Source organism: Centropristis striata, chromosome 15, assembly GCF_030273125.1.
Source record: "Centropristis striata isolate RG_2023a ecotype Rhode Island chromosome 15, C.striata_1.0, whole genome shotgun sequence".
Classification (NCBI taxonomy): domain Eukaryota; kingdom Metazoa; phylum Chordata; class Actinopteri; order Perciformes; family Serranidae; genus Centropristis; species Centropristis striata.
The window spans coordinates 18,520,108-18,534,772 of NC_081531.1; the positions used below are offsets into that span (position 1 = coordinate 18,520,108).

A 14,665-nucleotide genomic window follows, 5' to 3' on the forward strand; every position below is an offset into this window, starting at 1 on the left:
CCTCTTCCGGACGCAATTTCGTCCAGCTACTAGTCCTACAACTTGAAGAGTTGCAGGACAAATTATATATCAAAACGTGCGGTTTGATCGGGATCGGTGTGCTATTACTTTTCTCTACAGAATATGAATATGAAACTGCCCAACATTTTGTATTGAAATGAATGGGATGGACGAAAAAAAAATGAGTGAAAAAGAACAATAATTGGAGATTTTTAAACGTCTACTTCTCTGGCATAATTTCACCTCGAGACTCCATTTAAACTTTAAACAGTAGACACAAGTCTTGTGTATTGGTGTATTAATCCACGTTTCAATAGGTCATATAGTTTTTTATCAATCCCTGTTCAATGACCATGATCATTTTTGGAGAAATTCTGAGATTATAATGGGTATGTATTGCACGGAATGTTCGTGTCACAGTGTGTGACATCATCGCCAGAGTGTAGAGGGAGAGAAAAAAAATTCTAAAAATAAATTTGAAAACTGCGCTCCAGGCCGCAAATTCCACTCTACAGAAATAATTTATACATAGAAACGTAGGAAAATTAGTCTTCTCACTCACAATCCTCTGGTAAAGCTGTCAGAGTTATAGTTTGGGCGTAGGACGCACAGATGATCCACCAACACGCACCAACAGCCTCATTGGCTCCCATATCAAAAACTCAGGAAGATTTCTGAAAAAGGGAGATGTAACAGTTTTTTTAGATCGCTCTAACAAAGCTTTCTTAAATTTTTTTCTTAAAACATATGTAGACGTTCAGGAAGAACTCAGGACGCTTAAAGTGAAGTCGGATCAATGATAGGTATTATGGTTTTGCCAAAAATGCTTTCTGTTCGAGGCCAGAAATTCCAGTCTGTCCACCTCTGCTGTCACTGTGCGGGAACAGGTGTCAGTTTATTCTGTTGATTGCTTTGATCTGATTGCCTTTGATCTTTGATGTGATTACAGTTACAGATACACACACACATGCGCGTAAGCGCACACACTCCTCACACATGCATACATATGCTTCAAACGTGCGGGTACAGGTAACTTTATCCGATTTTCGCTACACACACTCACTCCTCCAGATACACGTTTCACACACACACACACACACACACACACACACACAGAGGTAACTTTATGTTATTTTAATTACACACGCACACAACGGTAACTTTATGCGATTTTCGCTACACACACTCACTCCTCCAGATACACGTTTCACACACACACACACACACACACACACACAGAGGTAACTTTATGTTATTTTAATTACACACGCACACACAGGTAACTTTATGCGATTTTCGCTACACACACTCACTCCTCCAGATACACGTTTCACACACACACACATTGAGGTTAAAGGACATAGTTTGAAGTCTCTGAAGAATCTCATCATAGTGTACACACACCGGCAGTAGCCCCCGTGGCCCTTTCAGAATTTGCCCAGAGGAAATTTTCTAGTTTCATTTCTTATAGTTTTTTGTCACAGCCACAGAGCCACTGCAGATGGCCTGAAGAGCCACATGGTTTAGCCTCTTTTCACAACCATTGTAGTTTAGCATGTTAGCATGCTAACATTTGATAGTTGACAATAAACACACGGCTGAGGCTGATGGGAAAGTCATTCTTTTTGCAGCAATTTCATCATAACCAAAAGTACTGAACAAACTAAAATTTTAACCTGATGTTGACCAGAGATGAAGAGACAGGGGATTCCTCCTGGGGGAACATCAGTACCACAGTTTACAGCAATCTATCCAGTTTTTGTCATGACTTCAGTCTGGTGTAAAGCAGTGGACTAAGAAGCAAAATGACATTGCCATCCCCAAAGCCTCACTGTTATTTTCTACTTCCTTCAATTGAAAGTTTTGCTGCCAAGGTGTTACCACTGAAATTCCTTTGAGCCTGATGTTGTTTGTTTTCTCTGACACTTAGCTCATGAAATCATCACAAACCTTTACTTGAGTTTGAGATTTCACCACAATCACTTCCCAGCAGCGCCTTGACTCAAAAATTACCCAAACTCAGCTGCTGGGACCCCCCTGCTACAACACAAACTCTTTGTCGCTGGCCTCCTCTCAGCTCAACTGGACCTTGTTAAAAGAAGTGTGTTGATTATTTAGGGTGTGTTCCTTTTTTCACCTTCTGCCCTTAGATTGGTCCATCTACTCTATAGATTCAACCCAGAAAACATCTGTTCACAAGCCTTTTCCTTGATCCCTAGGCTATCGTTAGCTGTTGTTTTCTTTTACTTCACACAGCAAACCCTTACTTTTCTCTGTGTGTGTGTGTGTGTGTGTGTGTGTGTGTGTGTGTGTGTGTGTGTGTGTGTGTGTGTGTGTGTGTGTGTGTGTGTGTGTGTGTGTGTGTGTGTGTGTGTGTGTGTGTGTGTGTGTGTGTGTGTGTGTGTGTGTGTGTGTGTGTGTGTGTGTGTGTGCGTCTGAAATTAAACTTGCAGAGGGATAAAAAAAAAAAAACGAGGGGGGAAAAACAACAAAACCTGACCTGGTTAAGTATTATCTGGAGTACATGGTGCAGTGTACACAGTCAGTGACTTCCAGTTGAACTGCAATGATTTTAATGCTGAGAAGGTTGTGGGAAACCGGTGCCAACACAGTCTCCCTGCAGGCCCTTCTGGCCTAGTGCTCTGCTGTCTGTCTGGGTCGGTGCCCAAGTCCTCCATCTGCTAACCCTGCCTCATTAAAACAAACCCCAACCCTGGCCTCCGTGAACCTCACATTTGTTTTCTCCAGTTGTGTTTTATTATACTCAATTCTGTTCTCCTGTCTTCTATTATTCACTCCTGTCCTATTTTCTTTTGTGATGTTTTTTTAATATACTTTCGTATCCTGTTATTTTCCGTCTCTTCCTGTCTTGTCCTGCTATTCCCTTCCCTGTTGTGTTTTGCTGTTCCCTGACCTCTTCGGCCCTATCCTTGTATCCTTGTCTGTGATGATTTGCCCTGTTATGATCTTGCCGCAAGCAAAACCTACACTCTGATTCAACCTTGAGGAAAACCTTCAAATCAGGATGATGATTGAATATTTTAGGGTTTTTGGATGGTTGGTGGGACAAAAAAAAATAATCTCAAGGCCTCACCAAGTTATTTTCAGTAGCTATTACCAGAGTGGTTGCTAAACTTGTGCTAACGAAAAGAACCTTAGTTGACCTTTATGGAAATGCTATTAAGAACATGAATTGCATGCCCATTTACGTGTATGTTTTTCCTTAGTTTTAGTTGAAAACACATAAAAAATAAGTTGAATATGTTGCACAAATTGCAAGTTTTTACTCATTTGAAGATGCATGGCTCTCCTGCTTTATCAACAGTGAACTGAAAAGCAAGACGAGTTCTCAATATTTTGGATTTGACTGATGTGAGTGATCGATGAGTTTCACAAGTTTTCTTTTTCTTCCCTGTCAAAAAACTGTCCTGACTTTACATGTCATGTTGTCTGAATAGATAATTTTAACTTGAATCTTGCATATCTTGTCAGTATCGACGGTATAGAGCAATATTCTTATTTTCTTTTTAAGTGAAACAGTTTAATTAAACTCTTTCCTCTAGTCTGCACTATAAAATGACATGTAATGGTTAAAAATGACAGTCCTAAACCCAAATTGTTCCATTGGCAATGACATTAAACTGAGGACAAGCAGTAAAACTTGAAATTTGAGAGGCTGAAACCAAGAGAGTGATTGGCATTTTGGCCTGATAAGTGAGTTAAGGAATAAAGTTGGTGAAATTAGAATGTAACCTTCCTGTCAACAAATCCAACAAAATTATATTAAAATGATATAAGTATAAGTATATATCTTCCTCAGTGAGCAGCACTGTTGCACTGTGACATGTTCCTTAATTACCATGAACACACACACACACACACACACACACACACACTATAGTTTATTTTGACTCAGTCCCACATTGACCTTCTGTTGCAAATACTTACTAGAGCAATGAATGTGAATTAATCAGACGCAAAAAATCATCCGTAACGAATGCACGCTTTCCTCCTGTTTGTAACAATTTATAAATTGCTGATTCAAAAATGATTTGTGTCACATTATGTTCCTTTCTGTCATTTCATGTCTTGTTCTCTATTCCCTGTCATGTTATCTTATTGTCATGTTCTTTCACGTCAGTATGCATTTTACTGTTGTGCCTTTTTCTGTCCTGTTTATTCCAATTCTTTCACATAATGTCATGTTATGACCCGTCCCTTTACTTCTTGTCATGTTGTGTTCAGGTTTTGTCATTCTGTGTTGTGCTGTCCTATCGTGCCATCTCTTTTCTTTTATGCTCCGCTTGACAAGAAGTTTTTGCTCCCCAGCTGAATCACGATCATAAAACTTTCTGCACAACCCCCTCCTCGCTCCGTTCACTCCCTGTGGTATCAGACACGTCACACACCGATTCGAGGAAAGGCGATGACTTAATAAGTCAATTTAATCTTTGCCTGAGGTTGCTAAATTAGATTCATCATTTGGATTAAATTCAACTCACTGGTTTTACTGTTGGAAGCAAACGGTGACGTAGAGCCCGCAGTAATTACAAGATGATAAAAGCTAGAGAGTTATCAGAATATTAAATGCCTTAAGGATTATTGAGGGGATTATTGTCTTCAATATGTCTGTTTTATTAAATGAAACTTCATTGTGCTGAAATTGTCTTTCTGCAGGTCCTGACCCCAGAGGAGCTGACCAAAGCCCAGAGGTCCGTCGCTTTCGGCTGCATTAAATACGCCGACCTCTCCCACAACCGCATCAACGACTACGTCTTCTCATTTGACAAAATGCTGGATGACCGGGGCAACACGGCGGCGTACCTCCTCTACGCTTTCACTCGCATCAGGTGAGGGCACACTCTCATGTTCACATCATAGCTGAAATGTGAATTCTGCTTCTGCATTGATGCAAAAGTTAAAATACTTAACTTTGAAAACGTTCAGTTTTCCAAACAAAAATGTCTAAGGTGTAGTTTTGATTGCACCCTTGAAATAAGACGCTGTAGTTGCAATAAACATCTTTCATAGTATATTGTCAAATCTGGTCTATGGAGTATACAAAGCTGATACACGGATGATGTTGCTTAATTGTTGGTTTTAGCCATGCAAGCCGTGTAGCTGGCATAATGACAAAGTCGGTATTGAGTCAAACTCTCGAGAAATCCAAATGTATTGACTTTTCATTGAGCAGCTAATGGAGAATAGAGAATAAAGTCTTTATTGTCATTGGACAGTAGTATAAAAAAATATGTTAACACAACAAAATTGAGGCACAGCTCTCCCGTCAGTGCAAAAAAGAAATGGATCACAAGTTGTAGCTTTCTGCACAATAAACCTCTGAAACTAATGACATGAAATGCATTGTAACATGCTAAATGTATAAAAGCTGACTCCAAAAAGCAGTGCAATAGTAAATATACTGTTGTACTGCTTTTTGGAGTCGGCTTTTATTGTCATAGTACACGCGTATAGTGACAATAAAGGCATTCTATTCTATCCTATTCTAGCTAACTTGTCCTTTCTGGGAGACATACTATACTAACATAATCCTTTGGCATGATTAAATCTTATATTTTTAGCTAGCTACAGGCATTTTGTTAGCGTTTCAGACCTTGGTTGCATATTGTGGAGCTGATTGTTTTCCCCTCAGCTGGGCACGTTGAACTCTGCACTATGTCAATGTAAGAGAAATAGCTAGTTTACTTTTTTTTCTTTTCTTTGTATCATTACATGCATTTTTAGTTCAGGATTTTTATTTGAGAATGAATTCTTTTTTCTTTAACCCTTTTTTTTTTTTTTTTCAAACTACCCTTGGGGGACAAGTTTACTATTTTTAAGAACATGCCAACTATAGTTTGGCAACATTGACATTAGCATTTTCCATGCTACCATGCTAAAGTTTGATGTTAAAGGCTAATATTAACATACTGCAGAGACTGACATGTTAAAAAGTATATAAAGAGGATAACATGATCCGGCACTGTACACTTAAAATCCTGGTTTTCTGTTGTGCTATTGTAGTCTCACATTTCACAAGGGAAAACTTCTGAAAAAAACTTCTGAAAACTCTGAAGTCTTATTGGGTACAAAAGGTGATTGATTATGGTGATGTAGAAAAACAACACGACAGTGTTTGGGCCGTCTGTCTAGTCAGCGAGCTGGACTGCTCACTTTGGGACACTGAAAGTTCCCGAGACAGCCCGCTTTAGCCTGCCAGATCTTGAAAGTTAAATTGAGTTCCTCAGACATGTTTCTCCATCATCTGTGTCCTCTCCTCCACTCTGCCCTGTCAGAGAACCTTCTACTAGTACCAGTATACTTTCATTACCCATATCAGATCAGCCTCGCTGGCCCTCATGGGGGCTTGTGGTGAGGGATTAGTCTTTGGGGTCTTTCCAGTCAGCAAGACCCAATTTCTCCTCACCCCTTATCCCCTGTATTGAGTGACCGTCTCCTGGCTGCAGAGTGCTGCGATGATCTCCTTCCCCTCCAGCTTCCCTGGAGGTGTTAGACTTGGGGTGGCACATTGCCCGGCAAAGATTGATCTTCCCTTTTTTTTTTAGCGCTGGGGAGGTGAGCAGTCTTGCCTGAGAGGATTCGATGTTCCTGCATTCAGTCAATAGAGCACTCACTGGTAGCAGCTGCCCCTCACTGTGGGTGTTCAAGTGTCAGAGAAAACAAGAACAAGACAGAAACGCAGACCATCCTCAGGGGGGCTGGTCAACTTCCAGCGTCCTAATAGAAGAAATGAAGAACATAATAGCAGCTGCTTGTAGCCACATGCTCCTTGGTTGTATGAAATATATTTTGCAAGACAGTACGGATCCAAGGAAAGAGTGAAAACTTCATTTTTCATTTATGTTCAATTGCATTTCTGCCTTTAGACAAATTGCAGAAAAAAACAAGACACAAGTGTCCTTCTTAGTACGTATCTTTTTAATTATTTTGTTTTAAAAAGATATTGGGAGCATTTTAAACATAGATTGTCTAAACTATATATACCCAAGTTTCCCAGAAGCCCAAACTGATGTCTAAAAAATTACTTGTTCTCTTTGGCCAACGGCTCAAAATTCATTTAATTTGCAATGATTATAAAACAGAGAAAAGCAGCAAATAGTCACATAATGTGGGTGCCTTTCTGTTTAACAGGTTGTGCACTAAGCTGCTCTTAAGACTTAAAATACCTTTTTTTATAATCCATCAGTTTTTCAACATAAAGTTTCTCCTGATCTGAAAACTTCATGTATCACAAAAGTGCTGACATGAAAGGCAGCTGTGTCACAGTCTCTGTTCCTTTTGCAAAAGAGAAAAATAACTCACTCCTGTTGGTAAAAACTAGAAAGATGTTTGCGAACAACCGTACTGTGATCCACATCTATTTGCTGTTACACCACTGCAAGAAAAGTGAACTTGCTTGTAGTATTGGATTTTTTTGTTTTGTTTTTTTGTTATGTCTAGATGCTCTTTTCTTGTCTGTTAAGAGATATTCTGATAGATCCTGTCATTGTAGCGCTTTATAACAAGGTTATTATTTTTTTCACAATATTCATGGGTAACCTTTTTCATGAACCTTTTCATTCAAGTCATTTAATCGACATAATACTGAAATACCCCCTTGTCTAGTGATTTCCAACATGATTTAAGTACAGTTCTTGAGTAAGTGTACTTGGTACATTCCACCATCGACATTTGCAGTATTTTTTTTTTTTTTCTAATACTTTCATTTTGCACGAGTTTGCAAGAGTCAATTTTTTGTATTTAGCAACTATTGAGATTTGTACTTTACACTATAATTTAGATTTATGGTTGATTTTTTTTCTGTATGATTTAAAAAAAAATTAAATAACATTTTCTATATATTTTTCAATATTTTGTCATATTGTCTAAATATAGTTAGTGCAGAAATACTCTGAATTATCATGATATTCTTTTGGGGCCATATTGTCTACACCTAAAGTTAATGTTAGATTCAAATAAGCACATTTGGAACCCAAGTTTTAAACATTTCGCTACAGCTAAATTGTGATCTTGTAAAGTCTATTTATATGTGGCACATGTGATATAACGGTGTTATTATTTTTGCTATAGGTCCATAGCTCGTCTGGCTAACATTGATGAGGCCACACTGAGGAAAGCAGCAGAAACCACGGAGGTCGTCCTGGACCACGAAAAGGAGTGGAAGCTAGGGAAGTGCATCCTCCGTTTCCCAGAGATCCTGCAGAAGATCCTGGACGACCTGCTGCTTCACACGCTCTGCGACTACCTGTACGAGCTCGCCACCACCTTCACCGAGTTCTACGACAGCTGTTACTGCGTGGAGAAGGACAGAAAGACGGGTAAGTTTATGAATGACATTAAGGTGAAAAGTGCAAAAAGAGATGGAAAAAAGCAGGAATTCCACAATACAATGCTCCTGATGGGAGTCAGCCAATGAACAGGAGGTTTCACTCGGAAAGGGTTTTCACTAAAAGCCGTCTGAACGCTGTTAGCTCTCCACGTGCTCCTGTTAGCATTTTATCCCTGCAGTGCATTGAAGTGTTAGCATTATGCTAATTCTCAGTTAGCTCTGTGGCAGTAACCCCAGCTGGAGGTTATTATTGTATATCATTCTGCTTTGTAAAAAAATGTATAGTTCAGGCTGATGGTTTGTTTGTGTGGCGAATACATAAAAAGGGGCCTGCACTCAATTTCAGCTGAGTTTATTGAATTTACATTAGCATTATTACATTGCACAATTAGTATTTTTTCTAAAATCTAAATGTATATACCGGTATGTATGTATGTATGTATGTATGTATGTATGTATGTATGTATGTATTATGTATATATGTATGTATATATACATACAGTCATGGGAAAAAAATATTAGACCACCCTTTTCTTCAATTTCTTTTTCATTTTAATGCCTGGTACAACTATAGGTACATTTTCCATGGTTTTCTTGATAATAACCAAAATCATTGTCAAGAAAAACATGGAAAATGGCTAGATATCAGCTCTTGAATTAAACTCTTATGAGCTATTTTTGTTGTTATCATTATATTTGTCCAAACAAATGTACCTTTAGTTGTACAAGGAGAAAACAAGGGTGGTCTAACAATTTTTCCCGTGACTGTATATATATATATATATATATATATATATGTATGTATATATTTTATATTCTTGCATATAGGATTGATACGGATACATCTGTGTTAGGCTAATATTAACTGATTTTGTATGTTATTTCAGTAAGGCCCCTGGTTCAGAAAATAAAACTCCACTGTTAAATGCATGAATGAAAAAGTTTGAAAGAGAAAATTTCCCGAATTTCAGCGTTTAATTAAAGGCAGGTAAAAGTGGATACAGCTAATATTTCCATGCAGGTTACTAAAATGTCTGAACACATTCCAAACAGAAATGTCTGCTTGGTCCTCTTCTTTTTTTTTTTTTCGCCAAAGCTTCTTTCTCATCAGCTTCCCTTCAGCATCAGCAGCACTCTGTCCTCGTCTGGTATAGTTGGATGCGTCTGCTTGTTTGTGAAAATTACAAACTAATTTTGCTGTCTGTCAATGATCATCGACGTTCGCGCCCCTTTAACGACCTGTCGGTTTAATTCACCCTCTGCCGCTCATTACGGACTTAATTTCTATTGGATTTCTGCTCCGTGTAGCAATTTGGCCTGATGGGGTGGACGGTCATGGATGTTGCGTGTGGATGCAGATGTCTGGGTCATTGATTTTCATTTGATGCTGTGATGTCGGCTGCTGCTGTGCGATGTTAGCATCATTAAATGTGCCCTCTGACCTTTTGTTGTTTGTTGTTATCGTCGTGTGCTTCACCTCTGACAGTTTCTCATCTCTCTAATCTGCCTCACTTCTCAATATGTCTGTTTATTTCCTCACTTCAGCTCATGTGTCTTCTTTTGTTGTTGTTTTTTCAAATCACCTTCTGAATTTGTTATAAATATTTTTTTAATCTGTTATGCCAAGTTCAGACAACAGTATCAGACCAACGTGAGGTGTCGCTAATAAAAAATAACTAAATAATGTAGTCCGTCTTAATGAGAGAAAGCCCAGGTGTTCTGACAGCCATGACATAATTTACAGGGAGGAAGAAAATTAGTTCTGCTTATACCTCCCATTAATATTAGTGTTGTTTTTTGTTTTTTAAAACCTTTCTGTTATCATAGCTTTTTTAGTGATGTATTTGAGCCTCAAATCATTTTTGAAACGACTCATGGACAGCTGAAACATACCAAGGGGCCTTATATCAACACTGACTTGTTGCACAACCATCAGCAGTGGTAACCACTGTTTCAATCTTTCACAAATATTTTACAAACTTGTACTTTTTTATGCAAAGTCATAATCCACAAAATGGGTAGTAGATTTACCTAAACTTGTTTGTTTTTTTCTGTTGTACAAAACAATTATTATTATTTTTTTAAATGACTGAGGTTCAATGGAAAAACTCAATCGCTTTTTAACATTTTTTTTATTACACCTCACCACAAGGAACAAGGCAGCAATGTTGGAGGCAGTGTGGGCACACATTTTCTGTTAATATAGGAAGATATACTTCCTATATGAAGTTTATTTATTAAACAACCGATGTAAGTAACTCCGACTTTTAAAGGAATTTTGCATTATAAGATTACCAAGGACCCCATGATTATGTATCTGGTTTCAATACCAGATAATGTAATACAGGAGAGAGACACTTATTATTAGACACTATTTAAAACCCTGATACTCACATGCACTAAGGTAATAACAAGAGACTAAATGAAAGGTGACCACTTGCAGCCAGGACAGTGGCTGGACATCGTTGAGGGAATCTACTCTATGGAAAAACCAACCATTTAACCATTTTTAATAATTTTAAGGACAAATATTAGCCTTGCTAACGCCAGACTATATCACAAATGAGATAAAGTCTGGAGACCACCTATTCCACCCATCGTCCAGAGCCGTTTATTGGGCGCTACGAATGTCTCATTTGTCAACCATAAGCGTCTGTACGTAGCTGTTAGCCAATTGTCGGGGTCCCTTTTGGTGGTGATAAAGGAGTGTAAAGCCAAACGTTGTTCTTCTTTTTAAATAAAATTTGCTCTAAACTATCTAAAACACGGTCTACAGCTAGATCCAAAGAGAGCTTCGCATCTGCTGCAGCCATGTTGGATCCGCAAGCAAACTACAAGCTTCCGTCTGCCGAATAGTGTGCGTCATCGTCTTGCCGACCCTCCCCGTTCTGTGATTAGATACCAAAAGTAGGGCTAAGAATCAGCCATGGACACCATGCTGCCTTGCAGTTGGAAATGGAATCGAGCACGCAAATATAGCATATCTTTGAACAATGCTGGAGGAAATGGACTGCATATAAAGGAATGGACAGGTCATAAAGAGGACCTCGATCAATAATTAAAGTGGTCAATGTTGCAATTAGAAAGTGGTGTCCACTTATGTTTCGTTTGTTCTGTATGGATTTTAATCATTTTTAAAGCACTGTTTGTGTAATTCTGTATTCATACAGACAAAATAAAGATATCATACGCATACTCGTCATATTTAAATAAGTCTCTGTATCTCTCTGCAGGTGAGGTGGTGAAGGTCAACATGTGGAGGATGCTGCTCTGTGACGCCACTGCAGCCATCATGGCCAAATGCTTTGACATTCTGGGCATCAACCCCGTCGGGAGGATGTGATGTCACAGTGATCCACCCTGTTTCCTCTGCATCCTGGTTTGCCAGAATCCTGAAGGAGAATTAGAGGAGAAGTGACGAGATGACAATAAACGGTTATCGGTCTCTTTCACTCACATCACAGCCAAAACTCACTGGACTTAAGAATGAATTTCCACAAAGTTATTATATCCATCCTGGGAGGGAAAATACTTATGTTAAGTCCATTAATTAACATCTCATGTAAAGGATCTTTTTTTATTAAAGAACCGATGTGAAACCAAAATATCACCCAGTCTGCTGTCAATTATTTTCAAATTGAGGAGATCTCACTTTAAAGTCCAGAATTTGTAATATTACTGTACAATTATTGTGATACCTCAAATTTAATCTTTCAACACTTAGATGCACAAGAATATATTTAACTCCCCATGGTTAAGTCAAATGTCTCAGGGCACTGTCACACCAGAGAAGAAAGAAAGATTAGTCACTGGTTTACAGGCTGGAAATAAAGAATGTTGTGTAAAAATAGTAAATTATGCAAAAAAGAGTTTCAGCTGAAGGAATCTCTGTCACAAGGTGCATCCACATCATCAGAGAAAAATAGTTTTGAATTGCAGGAAGAAAGACTGCTCTTTATTTGACAACAGTAACTGACCATTTTCTATGCTCAACTAATTAAGCGTTTGGTCTGGTAAATATAGGAATATAGTGAAAGTCCCCATCACAATTTTTCTAAAGGATACCATAAATAGTCTCTTTGTCAAAAACTTATCACAGTTTATCACAAGAAAAATGAAAGATGTCAATACATATAATTTATACAAATTTTTAATTCCATCATTATCAAAACATGCTTTTAAAAGTTTGTTAATGCTGTGTGTTACCAAATGTCTAAATGACTTACGTATGTATTAGGGCCACATTTAGAAAAAATAAATAAATGTAATGACGAGAATAAAGTAAAAAATATTTAATTATGAGAATAAAGTTGAAAATATTTAATTACGAGAATAAAGTCGTAAATATTTAATTAGTTACGAGAATAAAGTTGTTAATATTTAATAAAGTAGAGAAGGAGAGTTGTTAAAATGAGGTCTGGGGAGCATTTCGTAGAATTTCCATTTCCATTTAGTCATTTAGCAGACGCTTTTGTCCAAAGAGACTTACAGGAAAAAAGGGGAACAATCACGGTATAGTGCAATAAGAGCCATTAGTGCAGCAATAAGTGCTAGTGACAATTCTTTAAGGAGCAGAATTGTTGTTTGGTGTTAGGAGAGAAGGTGCTCTCTGAAGAGCTGGGTCTTCAGGAGCTTTTTAAAGGTAGAGAGAAATGTACTTTAAGATAGGTTTCATAAACAAGGAGATACTAAATCTTTTGGCACATTAGCATCACATTAACATAAGTATAAGGACTTTAAAAAGAATATGCAAGAAGTTGCATCTTTTAGGCAGAAGGAACCAGACGGACTTGGAGGAAATCGCTGCTTTGGAGGAAGGAGAAATGGCTGGAAGTGGTCGACTGCATGACTATCAGTGGATGCATCAGCAGCCACTCGGAGGGGTTTCGTGGTGTCTCAAGAAAGTCATTACATTAACTTTACCTGCTAACTGCTGCACTCTCGCCTTTTGTCGTTTCGTACTTACAAGTCATCTGGACTTTTTTTTTTTTTTAAACTTCTCTCTGACAGAGTTACTTACAGCACTGAAATAATTACTCATAGGCTACGGTCAGACTGCAGCCTGAAGTGAACCAAATCCGATTTTTTTGCCCCTATGCGACCTGCATCTGATCTTTTAATGACAGTCTGAACGACACAGATCCGATTTTTTCAAATGCGATCCAGGCCACTTGGATATGTATTCCTAAAACCGATACATATCTGATCTTTTGACATGCGACTCCAGTCTGAACGGCCAGGTCGCATTCATCATACAAAGGCTTACTGCTCGCGGCCATGTTTTCTGCTACTTCCGTAAACACTGAGCACGCTCGCTGCGTGTGACATCGTCGTGTCCTCCAATGCGCATGCGGGACACTTTTGGTACGTTTAAAGTTCACACTGGAGATCACATACAAGTCGCATTTAATTGGAAATGTGAACGACCTTGCAAAAAAATTGGATTCCACAAAAAAAATCAGAATTGAGCATTAAGCCCTGCTGTCTGAACGTAGCCTTAGACTAAAGTTAGGACTGATGCATCATTTTTAGGCGTTTCTCTCGACTTGGCCAGCAAGAAGCTACTTAAAGCTCCAGAATGTGTTGTAAATACAGCCTCTGTAAACATTGATTTATGTATGTTGGATTGTGGTAGATCTACAGATAGGACAATATACTTTTTTTTTTTTTTTAAAGTGGCCGGAAATTTAAAATCCAAACTGTTGGGCCTGGGAATAAATGACATACACATACTGCACCAGTCTTCTAACCCTTTTCTCCCAACAACTTCAAACATCAGAGTGAGTTTGTAAGATGTTTTAATCACATAAAAATTCTACACACTCAAGCATCAGTGAGAAAGAATAGTTTTGCATGCATTTCAACTCTAATTGCTTTTCACAGCGTCCACCCCTCTGCTTCCCAGACTTCGACATATAGAAAGTCGCATTAGACTTGAGCTGCTTTTTAGATAACGACAATTACAGTCTTTGCCTCCATGACTCGTGTGAGTAAGTGGGCTTTGTTTGCAGAAACTCAAAGTGCAAGGCAAACAAACCCATTTGATGGAGTTAATTATACATCACGCACACTCTGAGGCAGCCTGGAAGCCTGTAATTGTTAAGTATGCCTGTACCCAGCAGACTGTTGTGCACTTCCATAGATATAAAAGTTGTATGACTCCTGGAATCGCCACAAGTCATACAATAGGCTACTTGTTAGAAGAGTTCTTAAGCCATAGCAAGGCGGGTGCCTGTGACCCATCTTTGAAAGTTATGAAATATCTACACTCCACTCCTTTCTAGTAGTCTCTCATCATCCTGTACGTCCCAGGAC

General features: G+C 38.5%; 1 protein-coding gene across 1 annotated transcript in view; it reads left to right on the top strand.

Moving 5' to 3' along the window:
- rars1 (arginyl-tRNA synthetase 1) overlaps positions 1 to 11,955 on the top strand; it is a 29,687-nt gene extending 17,732 nt beyond the window's left edge. Inside the window, exons 13-15 of the mRNA XM_059352383.1 lie at positions 4,678 to 4,850; positions 8,092 to 8,339; positions 11,584 to 11,955. Of these exons, the coding sequence (XP_059208366.1) occupies positions 4,678 to 4,850; positions 8,092 to 8,339; positions 11,584 to 11,693 (531 nt within the window). The 3' untranslated portion in view covers positions 11,694 to 11,955. The remainder of the gene's footprint in view (positions 1 to 4,677; positions 4,851 to 8,091; positions 8,340 to 11,583) is intronic.
- Positions 11,956 to 14,665: the final 2,710 nt, after the last annotated feature.